Source organism: Macrobrachium nipponense, chromosome 26 (assembly GCF_015104395.2).
Source record: "Macrobrachium nipponense isolate FS-2020 chromosome 26, ASM1510439v2, whole genome shotgun sequence".
NCBI lineage: Eukaryota > Metazoa > Arthropoda > Malacostraca > Decapoda > Palaemonidae > Macrobrachium > Macrobrachium nipponense.
The window spans coordinates 38,306,544-38,322,235 of record NC_087215.1 but is presented as its reverse complement, the minus strand read 5'-3'; the positions used below and the strand labels follow the sequence as shown (position 1 = coordinate 38,322,235).

General features: G+C 38.9%; 1 protein-coding gene across 1 annotated transcript in view; it reads left to right on the top strand.

The window, feature by feature from the left end:
• The window catches only part of LOC135200191 (FERM, ARHGEF and pleckstrin domain-containing protein 1-like), a 739,864-nt gene that overhangs the window by 649,586 nt on the left and 74,586 nt on the right, over window positions 1–15,692 (top strand). Inside the window, 3 exon segments of the mRNA XM_064228579.1 lie at window positions 3,972–4,053; window positions 4,935–5,121; window positions 5,229–5,341. Of these exon segments, the coding sequence (XP_064084649.1) occupies window positions 3,972–4,053; window positions 4,935–5,121; window positions 5,229–5,341 (382 nt within the window).

The following is a 15,692-nucleotide window of genomic DNA, read 5'->3' as shown; positions in this document are numbered from 1 at the left end:
AAGACAAAAACTCTTGCATGTCTCCCTCCTCCTGCTCCAGCAACGGAGACCGACGACGGGAAGGGTGTGTAGGGTTATCTAAAGCGCCTTCCTCGTTTATATTAACAGGAGAACCAGCAGCCAAAGAGCCCGAAACACCAACTAACCTGTCTGGGCTGGATCCAAGCTCTAACTCCTGCAACAAACCGTCCACAACACTAGGGACATCAATACGCATTCTCCCAACAGATGACTCTCTAACATGGCCGCGAACGGGCACGAGCAAGATAGAATGAGAATCCCTCGGAGTTGAACTCCTGGAAGTACCAGGGGGAAGGACAGGCAAACACTCCTGCTGCACCAACTCCGTGCTCACAACCTTTGACCTCTTGACAGGCCCTTTGACCTCTTGACAGGCGTCTTGAGATCCATATGGTGACGAAAAGGCCCTGGAGAAGGAGAAGTAGGAGCACCTGCAACATATGCACGAACGAGGGAGGTTGCAACACACTCGTGACTTGATGCATAGGACAAAGCAGCCACAGTAAACTGCACAGGGGAAGATAGACTAACAGTCTCCGCAACACTAACACTCAGGAACACAGGCGTGTTGCTCCTCACTCGCAGACGAAGAAAGGGCAAAGTCCTTAGATGCAGCAGAGATGGGGGAGAAGGAGAGGAAGACAGCACTGGCTCCTTACACAATCTCTTCGCAGGAGGCGAGGGCGATGCAACACGCTTGCTTCCAGTCCTCCCAGCCAACAGTCTTCCCAGCTGACATGGCAGCCAACTTATCTTCTAAAACAGAGTCCCATCTCTTCAGAACTGCCTGGCATAAAGCCTCAGACGGATCAGCAAGAGAAGGGTCTGACAACATGGAAGAGAGATGCAGCAAACAGGATGGCAGAGATGACATCACGGCAGCAAACCATGACGACACAGATGAGTGAGGCAGCACAGTGGAGATGACTGGGAGTGATGTCATAAGCGGCGATGACCTCATGGCTTTCCCTCGATCCGAACGGGAAGCAGACACCACTGGCGGAGGGATACAAAATGACTGACCCTGTGATGTCACTAGCGGGGCTGACGCCATGGCTTTCCTCTGACTCGAAGAAGCGGCAACTGTCACTGGTGGAGTAGTACAAAATGGCTGACCTCGGCTACCCACAAAGACGAGGCCAGGAGGAGGGGGAGGGCCTGGACAGAATGAGGAGGGGGTTAGCGAGCATCCATGTAGTGCGTCAGCAAACCCTCCAAGGATGGTGAGCCCTGTAGCGCAAGCATCCCCCAAAGCGCACCATTTTGGACACCTCCCCGACTCTGCAATAAAAGAGAATGATGAAAAAGCCTCCTTCCTCTCGGGAATCTCATTAACTCCCGAAGAAGAAGGGGTGACATTACATAAATCAGCCTGAGGGCCTCCGGATACTTCCAACGACAAATTAATGGAAGAAAAGGAAGGGGACAAAGGCACAACACTACTATGAGGTGTGATAGCAGCAGGAGACAAAGCATCGGGAAGAGAAGAAAAACCCACCCACGAAGGGAGAGTAGAATCTCTACGATGCTTCCTCTTACTATTAAATAACTTCCATTGTTCTCTAGGCCATGCACGGCATTCCATGTAGGGATTCGTTATTGTACAAATGTTAGAGCAAACACCTACTACAAGTGACGTGGGGATCGGCCGCAGCTGAAGCCAAAAAACAAGAACACGGAAAACCTGGAGCTCCGGGGCACACACGTTGACGAAGCTGAGATGGAGCAGAAGAAAGCCATAATAACAGCACACACACACACACTAAAACACAAGCGAAACGGGCAATGAACAGGGTAAAGGCCGAGAGAGGTCAACCACAACTCTCGCCCAGGTGGTTAAGAAAAGCCTGACACGGTGCTGTAAGATGCGTGGTCCTTGACCACTCTTCACCCGATATATGCACCCACTGCCAGATCTCATAAGATTCCTTGCTTTCATCTGCGATTTAACCGGATCCAGCTAGGCACTAGAAATTATCCTAATGTTAAGACTGAAGGTTTGTTCGCATATGAACAACTATATTTTCATTGTATTTTTAAATCATACTGTATTATAAAGAATTATGTTGGATATTAGAAAGATAAAAATAAGAAAATAAAACTTAGATTCTTTGAACATTCAAAACTCAGCATTTTTTCCATGCTTTGAAACTAATGACTTGAGAAAATTTCACAGGAACAGCATCTTACTTTGGAAGTTCATAAAGTAAACAGTGCACACTGCCATCTTATTGATAAAAATGCAAACTAAATGTTTCCTGTGGGGAGAGAAAATGGGAATTCATCAAAGAAAGAGTTAAATTGGGAGGATAAAATAAGTAAAAATATTTTATGAGTATTCTTGTAATCATATGAAGAATATATGGTAGTTAATCCTGAGAGTATGTGGGATAATCAGGGAAGGGATTGAAGAAGAAGGTTTTTTGTTGTCCTCTTGTGGCAAAAATTCTAACTAGTACTTGCCACGATAGGCAGGCAGGAAGGCAAAATTTGAACTTACGGATGTCAAAGGAGAGTGCTCCGAACACCATTTTAATTTGCGACCCTGTCTGTTCATATCTCTGAATGTTTGTAAGTAGGGTGGTGATTGTAACCACCTTTCTAAAATAATTTTGCTTAAAAGATACGAAATATTGCCTTACAATTTGGTTACTCCTCCCCTCATCTCTGACTTAGTGCCATTTCATAAATTTGGAAGAAGCTTCAAGCTTAATAGATCGGTTTTAGAAATATATCTTTCTCTACAAGAGTATGATTGTAATCTTTGTTAATTCCTTATCTGTCATCCTTTGAAACATGAGATTTTAGTAAAGCAATGGTTTGTTTGTAAAACAAATATTTTCTTGTTAGAAAATAACAATTTATGGTGTGGTTGCTTCTATTTTGTCATTTTTAAGTAACAAAAATTTTTATTTTTTCTACTTCATTTTAAGTGAATTTCAAGTGAAGACATGTTGCCAAAGATAAATGGTTAGATTCAGTTAGACTGCTAGTTACTAGAGTTCAAGATTTCTTTATGTTATTTTTGTGGTTTCTTCTTGTGATGGATTTTAGATGTTTTTAATAACCTTGTTCCTTTTTATTTTCCCATTTATTTACCTCAAAATGCTTATACGTACTACAGTGTTAGGAATAATTGGTAAAAAAATCAAAATTTTTAACACTGTACTAAAAGTATTAGGGTTTTACTATAGTACTATGTATAATTTCATTGAAAATGTACCATATTCATGTGGAATAATGCCAGTATGTAGATTCAATGTTTTTTTATTTTGTCTTTTACATGCAGTGGATATCAGGTAGCAATATTTTGTTCATTATTTTATTTTACATCTTGATTACTTCATTGTGAAAACTTGTACCACCACTACCACCAACATTGTAGTCATAATCCTTCTTCCTTATCTCATTTTGTGACTGATGAATGGCCTGTAATCCCTTAGGATCAGTATCTGGTGTGAAACAAGTCACTCGTATGTCCCCTTTTCCTTAGTGGTGACAGTTATGAAGTTCACATTTCCATTTATAAGACTTAAAACCCTTTTATATTACTGTATAGTTTTATATATAAAATTCTGCTCACACTATTAGAGTTGTTGGGGAAGGAGCAAAGACACCCTATACCCCCATTCCCTTCCCAAAATGACAACCCTACTTTAGGAATATATCAGGGGTGTATTTGGAAATGTATAAAGACACAAGAAACAGGTATCTTGTTAATTTATCAGCAATAAGCATTAGAATGAGCCTGTGCTTATAGAAATTTTTGAAAATACTGTAAAATATTAATTTCTTAATGTGTTACTTGAAAGTTGTAAAAATTAAATTTCTCAATAAAGAAATAAAAATTAAACTTTTCATTCATGTTACTTTTTTATGTAGAAATGTATGATATTTTTATAATGAACACATAAATTCAGTTTTTAATTTGCATTTCCAATATTTTTCAGGGATGGCCGTACAAGTGGATCGAATAAATTAGAATCTCAGAGAGTTGGTGATATTATGCTGAAGAACATGAGCATGTTAGAGGTACATAATACAATTTTAGTTTCATATGCAATACACAATACATATGCTAATTCCAACCAAGACATTAGTGCCTACAATTTGACTTTTTTTGTGTTTTTTGTTTGTAAGGTGTATTTACGTCACATGGAACCAGTGGTTATTCAGCAACGGGACCAATGGCTTTATGTGATTTCCAAACCACGTCGAGAGTGAATTTTTATCACCAGAAATACACATCTCTAACCCCTCAGTGGAATGCCTGAGAATTGAACTCATGGCCACCGAGGTGGCAGGCCAAGACCATACTAATTACGCCACTGAGGTGCTGGCTTTTTTTTTTTTTTTTTTTCATTAAAGATATTTCTAAAGGATTTTTACACTCTCTCCTTGGTTACCAATTATATCTCAGAGGGATCTTTTGTTGGTGAAGTTGGTAATCATAGATTCGTATATGGGTTATGCATAGCGCTAAAAAACTGAGAGGGAAGAACAATCCTCACCATGAGTACTTGATGTATCCATGCAAGAGAAAATATATCAGTGTTAAGCCTTATCTTTGATACTAGATTTGAGATTAGAGGGTATGGTTAACCCATGAAGTTGTAGAGGTGACTTTTATAACCTGTAAAGTTTTATAGGTGACTTTTACATCAAGTTAGTAGCCTTAGAACAATTTGACTGATTTTTACCCAATTTGTGACTACAAAGGTAGGTTTGAAAATCACATAGTGCAATGGATAACAATTTTTTCGTTTCCCCTTGTAAATCAGTTTTATGTTATGCAGTAATTGCCAGTCATAAGCGAAAGCAAAACTTTTTGTTTTCATGAATCCATACTGTAATTTTTTTATCTCCATTGATGTGCTGATTTGAGATGGGTAATGAAATTGTTTTATTTACAGTTGTATGAGCAGTACCTTGAAGGTCATTATGCCATACTGGAAGGACTAGAGTCATCATTCCGTAAGAATCGTCGCTTCGAGCAAGTGTATAGAGATTTTGAAATGCAAAAAGTTTGTTACTTGCCATTAACGTCTTTCATTCTCAAGCCTTTACATCGACTTCAACATTATCATCTTCTGTTAGACCGTAAGTTATTGTCATTTATAAGTACGTCAGCATTCATTTTATGTGAAAATGAAATTATTCATTGTAAGCTTGAGATGGATGCTAATTAATTTAATTTTACTTAACAGGTCTTGTAAAGCACTATGGTAGTGCAAATCACCATGATTATCGAGAGTGTATGACAGCCAAAGCAAAACTTAGTCAAACGGTGAAAAATATGGGCCCTGTTTTAGCTGCATCTGTGAGTATACACTGAACACTAACTTTGTGGTTGCTAAGTACATAATAGTATAATAGAAATATCAACATCTCATGTCCAAAGTAGATATTTTTTAGATTTTAAAGAGTGCTAGAGATAAGTGATTTCACAAGGAGCTTATATTGTGAGATGGTGAATACTTTTATCATAAAACCCCCCAATTCCTATCCCTCCTTTTGGGTGAGGGATATAAGAGAACAGCTACCTAAATCCAGTTCTCCTTGCCCATATTTATTTTGTTGCTTTAGTTAAATCAACTATGGCTTTCTTACTTATTTCTAGCTCATTTTCCTTTCTTGCTGCGTGGTGATTAATCCTTGATTAATGTAACTAGGCAGCATTGAGTGTGCGACTGACCTCACTAAAAGATTGAAAAAGTTGGAGAGATACTTCGGCCTTGATCCTAGAAGGAATCTCTGGTGATACAGGTCACTCTGACTCCTCAGTTGGTATGAATGACAATACACACAGATGTGCCTTGTTGACAGGTTGGGAGGAGTGTCAGGACTCAGGTGGCAGGGAGGTGTTCAACTTCTCCAAGGAAATATCATATCAATTTCCTGGAGCTGATGGCTGTTTTTTTATCTCTCAAAAAGCTCAAACCTCCAGAGGAGACATTTATTTGATTCTAGACGACATGACGGCAATGTCTTGCATTATGATACCGCTTCTCAATATGGTAATGGTAGCTATCCTTTGATCGGGCAAGAAAGGAAGTGGTACTTGTCTGCAATTACCTTACGGGGTGTCTCAATGTAAAAGTAGACTCCCTGTCAAGGAAAAATGACAGTCTCAACAGAGTGGAATTGGACAACCACTCTCAGAAAATAGCCAACATGCTTCCACAAATGGAAGTGGACCTATTTGCCACATATGAGAATCACAAACTGCCAGGCAAGCAACAGTAAGATATGCCTTTCTACAAGACTGGAACAAATGGAGGACGATATACCGTTTCCTCCATAGTTCCAGATTTCGAGGGTGTTGAGCAAACTCCTAACCTACTAAGGAACAGCTTACTGAATAGCCCCAAACTGGCCAAACAGTCATTGATTCCTATTACTTTGATAACGAGCAAAGAGATAAACTCCAAAACTGTCCATTGTTTTATCCCAGTTAGTAGGGGGGAAAGTATTTTAAGAATCCTCCTTTCTAAGCCAAGACCTTCACGAGTGGATTTTCTTAAATATTATCTATACCTAGGTACCTAGTGCAAAAATTACAGACTTCATATATCTGGCAATACCAGTATGTACGGAAGATATAGTTACACATTATATCCATACTGACAGCCCAGTCAAAAATTCTAGGGAAACAAATTTTTAAATTCTTATCCCTTTTGAAGACAAATGCCTTGCAGTTACAGCAACCATGGAATACATGGCAGCATTATCAGAATCATTGATTTATGATTTCGTAATTTGACTCTAATATGGGAGTTGTCACTTCCCTACTGTGATCCTTTGCACTACAAAGATCCGCTCTAGAAGGGTTCCAGTTACTTGATCCCTGAATAAGGTGCTTAGACTTTGATCAGCCCCGCAATTCAGTGGACCCAATACAAACCACAGGTCTTCCTCTTGGGGGGGGACAACCACAACTCACAAGCTACAGTATGCAATATTTTTTATTCCATTAACATCAGGAGCTAGTATTATCAAACTGGGCTCTTGTAGACAGGGACAATACATCAAGCAAATAGCTGACAATTAACTTTTATTGTCCTCTGGCCTGTCATTCCTCGCCAAGAATGGAACTCCTTTAAGAAGGAAATCTCCTATTCAAAGTAAACTAGAATTAGCAGACATAACATTATGCACAGTTCATGCACTTAAGGTTAACCTAGAGGTCATGATAGACATCCCAAAAGGTCGGTTTTTTCATACACGCTAGCAACACTTGCCACAAGCTCGAACAAATTCGACTACACTGTATTGGTAGGTGGCGTGGCTATTCTTTACCTATAGGTGCCACAGCGGCAAACCACAGGTCTTCCCAACAGTCGAGTACATGTATTCTAATTATTGCTGGGGAGGGTTTGACAATACCGCAACCATATCCAGCATGCTTTGGTAAGTCACCACAGAACTTCACCCTAAAAAACATAAGTTTGCACTTAGTTTCTTGTTCTTTGCTGCCAAACCTAAAACTATTTGGAATAAAGAATGGGGCCTTGAAACTGCTGGCTTGACCATGGACCAAAAAAAGAAATGTTTTTGGGTTATGATTAGAATCCAAGAGCTTTCCGTTACCTGCCAGTTTCTTTGAAAAGCTCCTTGAGGACAAGACAGAAACTACGCAATAAAAAAACAGGTTTAGACGTAGGAAAAACCTATTTTTGGTAGTCACTGTTGAGTCCACAAAACCCTCCCTCTTCCCTGACGAAAAGACATGGGTTTTGGGTATGGCATCATTGTACATTGACCAACAGAAAGGAATGGCGTCTTGGTCGGATTTTGGTCGTAAATAAACATGACAGTGTGTATGCGCATAACCACTTCTTCCTCTTGCGGTTTTGATGTGGTAGGAAAACTGAGTATTAGCATTCGGGAGGATGATAGAAAGAGCCCTCTTATCCTGAGTCCATTTATACTCTATCATGTGTTATAATGTTTATCATTAAAACAAAATACTAGGCCTAAGACCAGCTAAGAGAATTCTTTGACATTAGTCTGGTCACCATGGAGCTCTGGATAGACCATGGAAAGGGTACTCCTTGAGGACTCAACAGTGACTACCAAAAATAGGTTTTCCCTACGTCAAAACCTGTTTTTTAAGTTTCATGATCTATTCAGTATATTCTGCTCAAGAAGATAATTTCTTCCTATCGGTATTAGAAAAATTTGTTGATCAGTCCCCCACCTTTTCTCTTCAACACCCATAACATTCTATAGGGGTGAAACTCTCACAGATAGAAGAGGCAGGACTGAAGCATTTTGCTAACACACAAAAAATCCAACTTTTTTTATTAATAATTTTCTAACCAAAATAATACCAGCCATTTTACCGAGTTATTCTGATATTTTTTGCATTTGCTCTAAAATTAACAACAATCCCTGAGCACTTCATGCCAAATACTACAACAAAAATTATAATTTTTAGGTTTTGCAAACAATTTTCCTCACCACCTAGCAACTTTTTTTCCACCACCACCCACACATTCTCTCTCTCTCTCTCTCTCTCTCTCTCTCTCTCTCTCTCTCTCTCAATCTCTCCTCTCTCTTCTCTCACTCTCTCGTCTCTCTCTCTCTCTCTCTCTCTCTCTCTCTCTCTCTCTCTCTCGGTCAGCATCTAGTATAAAATAAAGCTACATTGACCTGTAAAATAATACAATTGCGACACATGGACATATGAAAATAAAATTCTTATTTACTCATAATTGTAAAATTCCCCAACAAATTGATACATGACAAAAAATATTTTTAGCATTGATACCTAAATTCTAAAATTTTTCTAGCTTTACCTGTCATAATTGTAAAATTCCTAGCTAATTGATATGAAAATAACAAAAATATTTCCTGCATTGATACATCAATTACAAAATTATTTTAGTTTTACCTGTAGTAATTGTAAAATTCCTAGTAAACAGACATGTAAATGACAAAAAAATTTCCAGTATTGATTCACAAAATACAAAATTATTGTAGTTTTTCCATAATTGTAAAAGTCCAGCCAGTTGATATGTACATGACAAACAAAAATTCCAGCATTGATAAGCAAATAAAAAAATTATTTTAATAAAAATAAAATTTTAATTTACTTGTAAGTATAAAATTCCCCCTCAAATTGATAAGTATATTACAAAATTATTTTAGTAAAACTAAAATTCTCATTATACATAAGTGTAAAATTCCCAGCAAATATATCCAAAGGTGGTAAACATGTCCATGTCTTTCTTTTCATCCCTTTGTCTGCAGACTGGGCACCGACATGTTCTCCCTTTGTCTATTTCCTTTCTCTTACTAGCCTCTCACAAGGCAAAACTTCTCTCACTCAAACTCTTTCTTGTTGTCAGCATCGAGCATGTAACAAAATAACAATTGCCCATAAAACATTACAATTAAGTCTAATTCTCATTACCTGTAATAATATTTATATAATTCTCATTACCTGTAATAATATTTATAAGATATTTCACACTTTGCAATCATATTTTCCCTGAGTACCTACTGTCTCGTCTAAAACTTGACATAGCAATGGTATTATTGAAGCAGTCCAAGGCTAAGGCCACCTTACAGTCTTGACCTGTTCATGCTTCTTGATGTTTGCGCACATGTAGCACAGTCTTTGTCCTTTTGCACATGACTATATTGGTGGCATATAAACAAGATGGTGCTTATCCCACTATTAATAAGGTGCAATACAGCTAATCTGCATTGTTGATACCCTTCTTCCTCCCCAGGTTGATGTATGCTGTACTTGTTAACTAGTTGCTTACAGACTTTGAGATATCACAAAAAGGATATGGACTTATCAGTTTTATAAATTACAGTTAACCCCTGCCTATTCATGGTTCAGGATTTGCGCTTCACCTATTCACGGATTTTTCTGTGAAACTTATCCCCAAATTATTCACAAAAATTCAGTAATACAGGGATTTTTCCATCAAGAAATATTCACTAATCACTGTATTTTTTTTTATTTTCTGGACTAAAGACAGTCAAGCCCCTGGATTCATGGGCACGCCACTCACAGATTCAGTGATTCAGAGAATTTTCTGTGGAACCTTTCTATAAATTATTCATGGGAAAACTCGCCCATTCACAGATATTTTTGTAGAACTATTTTGTGTTTTCACATAATTTTTAGGACTAAATACTGTTCTGTATCTAAAAATTGTTTATAAAATATAATGATTAACAGTACAGGCAGTCCCCGGCTTACGACAGGTTCCGTTTTGGAAATCATCATAAGCTGGAAAATCATCAAAAATCCTAAGAAAACCTTACTTATAATGCTTTGGCTGTACGTATTAAAAACTATGTAAACTGCATTTTTATTACATTTTTCATTAAAAAAAAACTTCAAATATTGATTATCTTGCATTTTTGGAGTCATATTTCTTCCGCCAGATCGGCTTCGTAAGTGGTGTAACCCTGGAACGTGTGCCATAAACCTGGAAATAAGCTCTGATGAATATAACTGAAAAGCGTGGTAACTTTGGAATGTCATAAGCTGAACCCGTCATAATAAATGTTTTACTAATTTACAAATATTAATATTAATATAAACATAACAAAATATCCATTCACTACAGAAAATATAGTGAATTAGTAAGATTTTAGTTCAATAAATTTTTTCTCTCATCTTTTTCCCAGTCTTGTCTGTGAGCTTTGGAGCAAGGAGGGAGGGTGTAATCTGTCAAATATCTTGACATATTGACCAAGAAGGGTAGAAAGTGTAGCCCACTCTTGGTCAAATACTAGTGTTGACCACTCTCTCTCTCTCTCTCTCTCTCTCTCTCTCTCTCTCTCTCTCTCTCTCTCTCTCTCATCAAGTATGAGAGATGGATAGATAGATATAGATAGAAAGGGAGAGTGGTTGATAGAAAGATATATGTACATAACATATACTGTATTATTGACATTTTTAATTGTTTAACCGATGTAAGCAACTCAGTTCACCTCTCTCTCTCTCTCTCTCTCTCTCTCTCTCTCTCTCTCTCTCTCTCTCTCTCTCTCTCTCTCTCTCTCTCTCTTTCTTTGTTATTGGCTGAAAGGGTCAAAGTACATATGTATACATGTATATTTTAAGGGTAAAATGCTTAAGATGACTTGGAAATGATATTATAGTCAAACCAAAATGTCATGGCAGGTGACAGAATATTTTTCCAAGACAATATCGTTCTCAGTTAAGAACATTTTGATCATTTTACCCTTAAGGAAACTGACTTAGACCTAAAACCTCTGGTAAATGCAGATTAAGCACAGATGGATTTGTTCGCTCCGTGTTTATCCCAGATTTTGTTTTCATTTCTTCTAAACGCGACCTCGAGTAACCTCTGCGTGCTAAAATGGAATATGGACAATAATCAGATGGCTTGAAATTATGGCATTATTACAAGATCTATGATTATTATTTCCAAAAAATGCATAAAGAAAGGAAAATCATTAAGAACAATCAAAATTTTCTTTCTTTAGGAAACGAAGTACAGTAAATTACAGATCTTAGATAGTCATAAACAGGAGATTAACCTTGCTGCTGAGATTTAAAAGACTAAATAGATCTGGCAAAGCTGTATTCTTTTCCTGGCACCACCCTGGCGATCTTAGAATCTTGAAAAGACTTTTTCTATACTTTAACATCTAAAACAATAGTCTATCAAAAACACAAAGGCAAGGTATGGTTGACCCTTTGCAGCATACAGATGTAGAGATTTGAAAAGAGATAACCTTTTATAATCTTTCAATTACATGACCTATCCCAGAATAAGACTGCCTCCAAACTCCTTATAAGCCAAGTTGATCTTACTGAAAGATTTTATCGGTCACTGGGGTCACATCTTTAAAGGATTGAAATTCTAGCTTGCATGATTAGGATTTAACTAATCATTATACAGCCATAAAATTTGTTTGGTCATTCATCTTCGTCTATATATAACAGCGTTTTGTATATGTACATTGTCACTCACTCGACTCACCCTGTGAAAAAAGTACTTGCAGACGTGTTTTTCCTCCTTCAGAATGGAAAGAGCGTAAGAAACTGGGATGAACCCTTGACCAATGTGATGAGAGTTTATGATTGGGCAAGTGAAGTTACCAGTATTCCAGATGTATGTAAACTGTTTATGATAATTCATAATAAAGGGGAAAAAATAGCAAAAAACGAGTGTGGTTGGAGGGACTGGTCTCGCACCATCCAGTACAAAACTTAATCTGGCTTTACTAATATACCGATGAGATTTTCCCTTTGTCTACAAAGGAAAAAGACCTAAACTTTTAGATTCAAATATGAAGCATTCTGATGACACCACTCGTCATCTACCACGACATTTTGGTTCGACTATAATAACATCATTTCAAAGGTTAATACAATAATAAGATAACAGTTTAAGGTATATTTGATATGAGGTGGTAATTTAAAGTATACATTTGGTATTTGAACTTTAAAGATAGGCAGTTATAAGCATTTTTAGAGGGGGGTGTCAAGTATTCACAGATTTTTAACTATTCATGGGGGTTCCGGTACTCATCTCCCCCACAAATACTGGGGGTCCACTGTACATTTTTCAGGATAAAGGGATTTTGACGAAGGAAAAATCTATTTCTGGGGGAAGACCTGTGTCACCCGGTGAAATGGTCCTGTAGCACGCATTTCTAGGTATCAATAGATGCTAAATATACCAGATAAAAAAGCTAAATGGAATGCTGAAGTTACTACCCTCAGCTCGAACACCGTAGGGCGTCGGTATAAGCACTGGGGCGAGTGGAGGCCTCTATCACAGGTCTTCTGCCAATTAGAAGATTCCCTTCAAAGTCCCTCTCTAGGCAAGTGCCGTTACAAGGACTACTACATCTACCTTCCGCTCGCTACTACTACAACCTACGCCCGGTGGCTTCATTCCTGGATTACGCACCCAAGCTTGGGCTGGCTACAGGGTGGGGACCAGGAAAAGAAAGAGGGATGGGTTCACTGGGCGACATAGGTCTTCCCCCAGAAATAGATTTTTCCTTCGTCAAAATCCCTTTTCTGGGTTCGACCTGTGTCAGCCAGTGAAATAGTATCAGAGAATGGCCATGCAAGCTTGGAAGATACAAATCAAAAGATATAAGGAACAATAAAACTTGAATGTTCTCTTAAGATTAAGTTTAATAACCAATGTAAAGAAACAAGCAAACTTAGCTGTAATCTTAAAATTAAGTTTTAATAACTAATACTAAAGTAAATACAATGGTATGACAGGTGGAACCAATATCCCCAGATACATAATAGTATGTTAAACAACAGGTAAGGAATACAAAAAGGGGCCATATACACTATGTACAAGTCCGGCAATGGATTGACAAGCAAACCAGCCTGGAACCAGGGGGAGAGGTTGGTAGGGATTACGAGCGAGGCAGGTAGGAAGGAGTGAGTATCAAGGGAAAAAGTTAAGCAGAATAAAGGAATAGAAAATAGAGTTCTAAGACTCTGTCATCTCAGGGGAGACGATGCTCCCTGCAGCCATTGCTGAAAATTTAAGGGCCTCTAAATTCTTGAGGTAGTGGCGTTTAAATACTGCCGGAGATTTCCAACCCGTATATTTCTTCAGATCCTCGAAGTTCATTTTGTGAAAATAGTTAATTGAGGTAGCCACTGCTCGGACATCATGGACGTGAGGGACTGAATCCGGATTGGCTTGTTTAATAAAATAAAGGATTTGTTGTCTAATACCTTTTAGGGAAATGGTTCTGCCTTTCTCTCTAATAAAAAGGGGACCTGAAGACTTTTCAGAAGTTCTGGCCAGATAAGATTTTAGAGTGACAATAGGACACAATGATGCGTCCTGTGTAAGAGTTATAATCTTCCACGAAGAAGCCCACCTGTTTTGTCGGTCTTCATTCTTAGCCAAGAATTTCCGATCCGGGGATAGTAGAACTTCACCCGATGGAAGGAAATCGATGTGATTTAGGTCTCTAGATAGAGCTGACAGTTCAGATATTCTGGCGCCGGAAGCCAGACTCATTAAGAATAATGTTTTTCTGAGAAAGGTTATGTACGAGCATGAATCATTATCAGTGTCTGAGGCTAATTTAAGTAGTACATCATTTAAAAACCAGGAGACCGTATGAGGGCGGTCCAATGGTCTCAGACGGGCACATGCTCGAGGGACAGAAGAGAAGTACGAATCTGTCAAATCAATACTAAAGCCAAGCTGAAAAATCTTCCTTAAGGCAGATTTGGTTGTAGTAATGGTACTAGCAGCTAGACCTTTCTCGAACAGGGTTCTAAAGAATGAAATTGCCAGATTCGTAGTCATCTTTTGGGCATCTGATTCTTTTAGGAAGATGGCCAATTTCTTTACTGCAGAGTCATACTGTCTGAGTGTTGACTCTCTTTTATCCGATTCTATGAACAGGATGTTTAGTGGATCGATACTAGCGTCCTTTTGGGCCACAAACTTCATGAAGTCCATAAAGTTAGGGCATTTAGAATTCTTGAGGAAGCTGACACAGTCCGAGTTTGTACTACCTGAGTCAGTTCTGGACAGGGAATCCGTCTGGGACGGAGATTCAACTCTAGTAGAAGAGGGAACCAATTGCTCTTCGGCCAGTTCGGTGCAACCAATGCCACCTGTCCTGTGAAAGATCTGAGTTTGTGCAGGACTTTCATCAGAAGGTTTACTGGTGAAAATAGGTAAATTTTCTGCCAACTGTTCCAGTCTATGGACATTGCATCCGTGGCGTGAGATAGAGGCTCCAGGTTGGGAGCCACATAACACGGAAGTTTGTGATTGGACTCCGTGGCGAACAGGTTTACTGGAAGGCCCGGGATTTGATTGCAAATCCAACGGAACGACTTCATGTCCAGGGACCACTCCGACTCCAGCGGAGTCATTCTGGATAGTGAGTCTGCGATGACATTCCTTACTCCTGTCAGGTAAGTAGCTGACAGGTGCCAACGATTTTTCGTCGCTAACGAAAAAATCGCAATCATCACATGATTTACTTTGCTCAACCTGGAGCCTCCTCTTTTTATGCAATGAACTATCACTGTGCTGTCCGAGACTAATCTTACATGACTGTTTTTGACTGGAGCCAGACGTTTTAAGGTCAGAAAAAGGGCCATTGCTTCTAGGACATTGATGTGGAACTGGCGGAACATATTCGACCACGTTCCTTGAACCTTCTTGTACTGTGAGTAACCCCCCCAACCGCTCAGAGAGGCGTCCGTGTGGACTATCAGAGATGGCGGAGGAAATTGCAGTGGCACTGACTTGGAGAGGCTCCGGGGTTCCGTCCACGGACGGAGCCTTTTCTTCAATATCGGCGAAATCAGAGAGATCTTGTCTCTGAATTTGTTGTTGGCTCTCTTTCACCAGACTCGATTGATATCCTTCAGTCTGGCTGTCAACAAGACGTCTGTTATTGAGGCAAACTGAAGCGAAACTAGAATTCTCTCTTGGGTACGACGAGAAGCCTTTTTGTTCTTGAGGAACTGTCTCGTAGCCTTCGCTATCTCTCTGGCCTTCTTGGATGGGAGAGATAGTTTGTGCGAATTTAGGTCCCATTGGATTCCCAACCATTGAAAGCGGGACACCAGGATGATGCGAGACTTTTCTTTGTTTATCTGGAAACCCAGATACTCTAGAAATTCTATTACTTTGGCTGTTGCTTTGCGACACTCCTCGTCG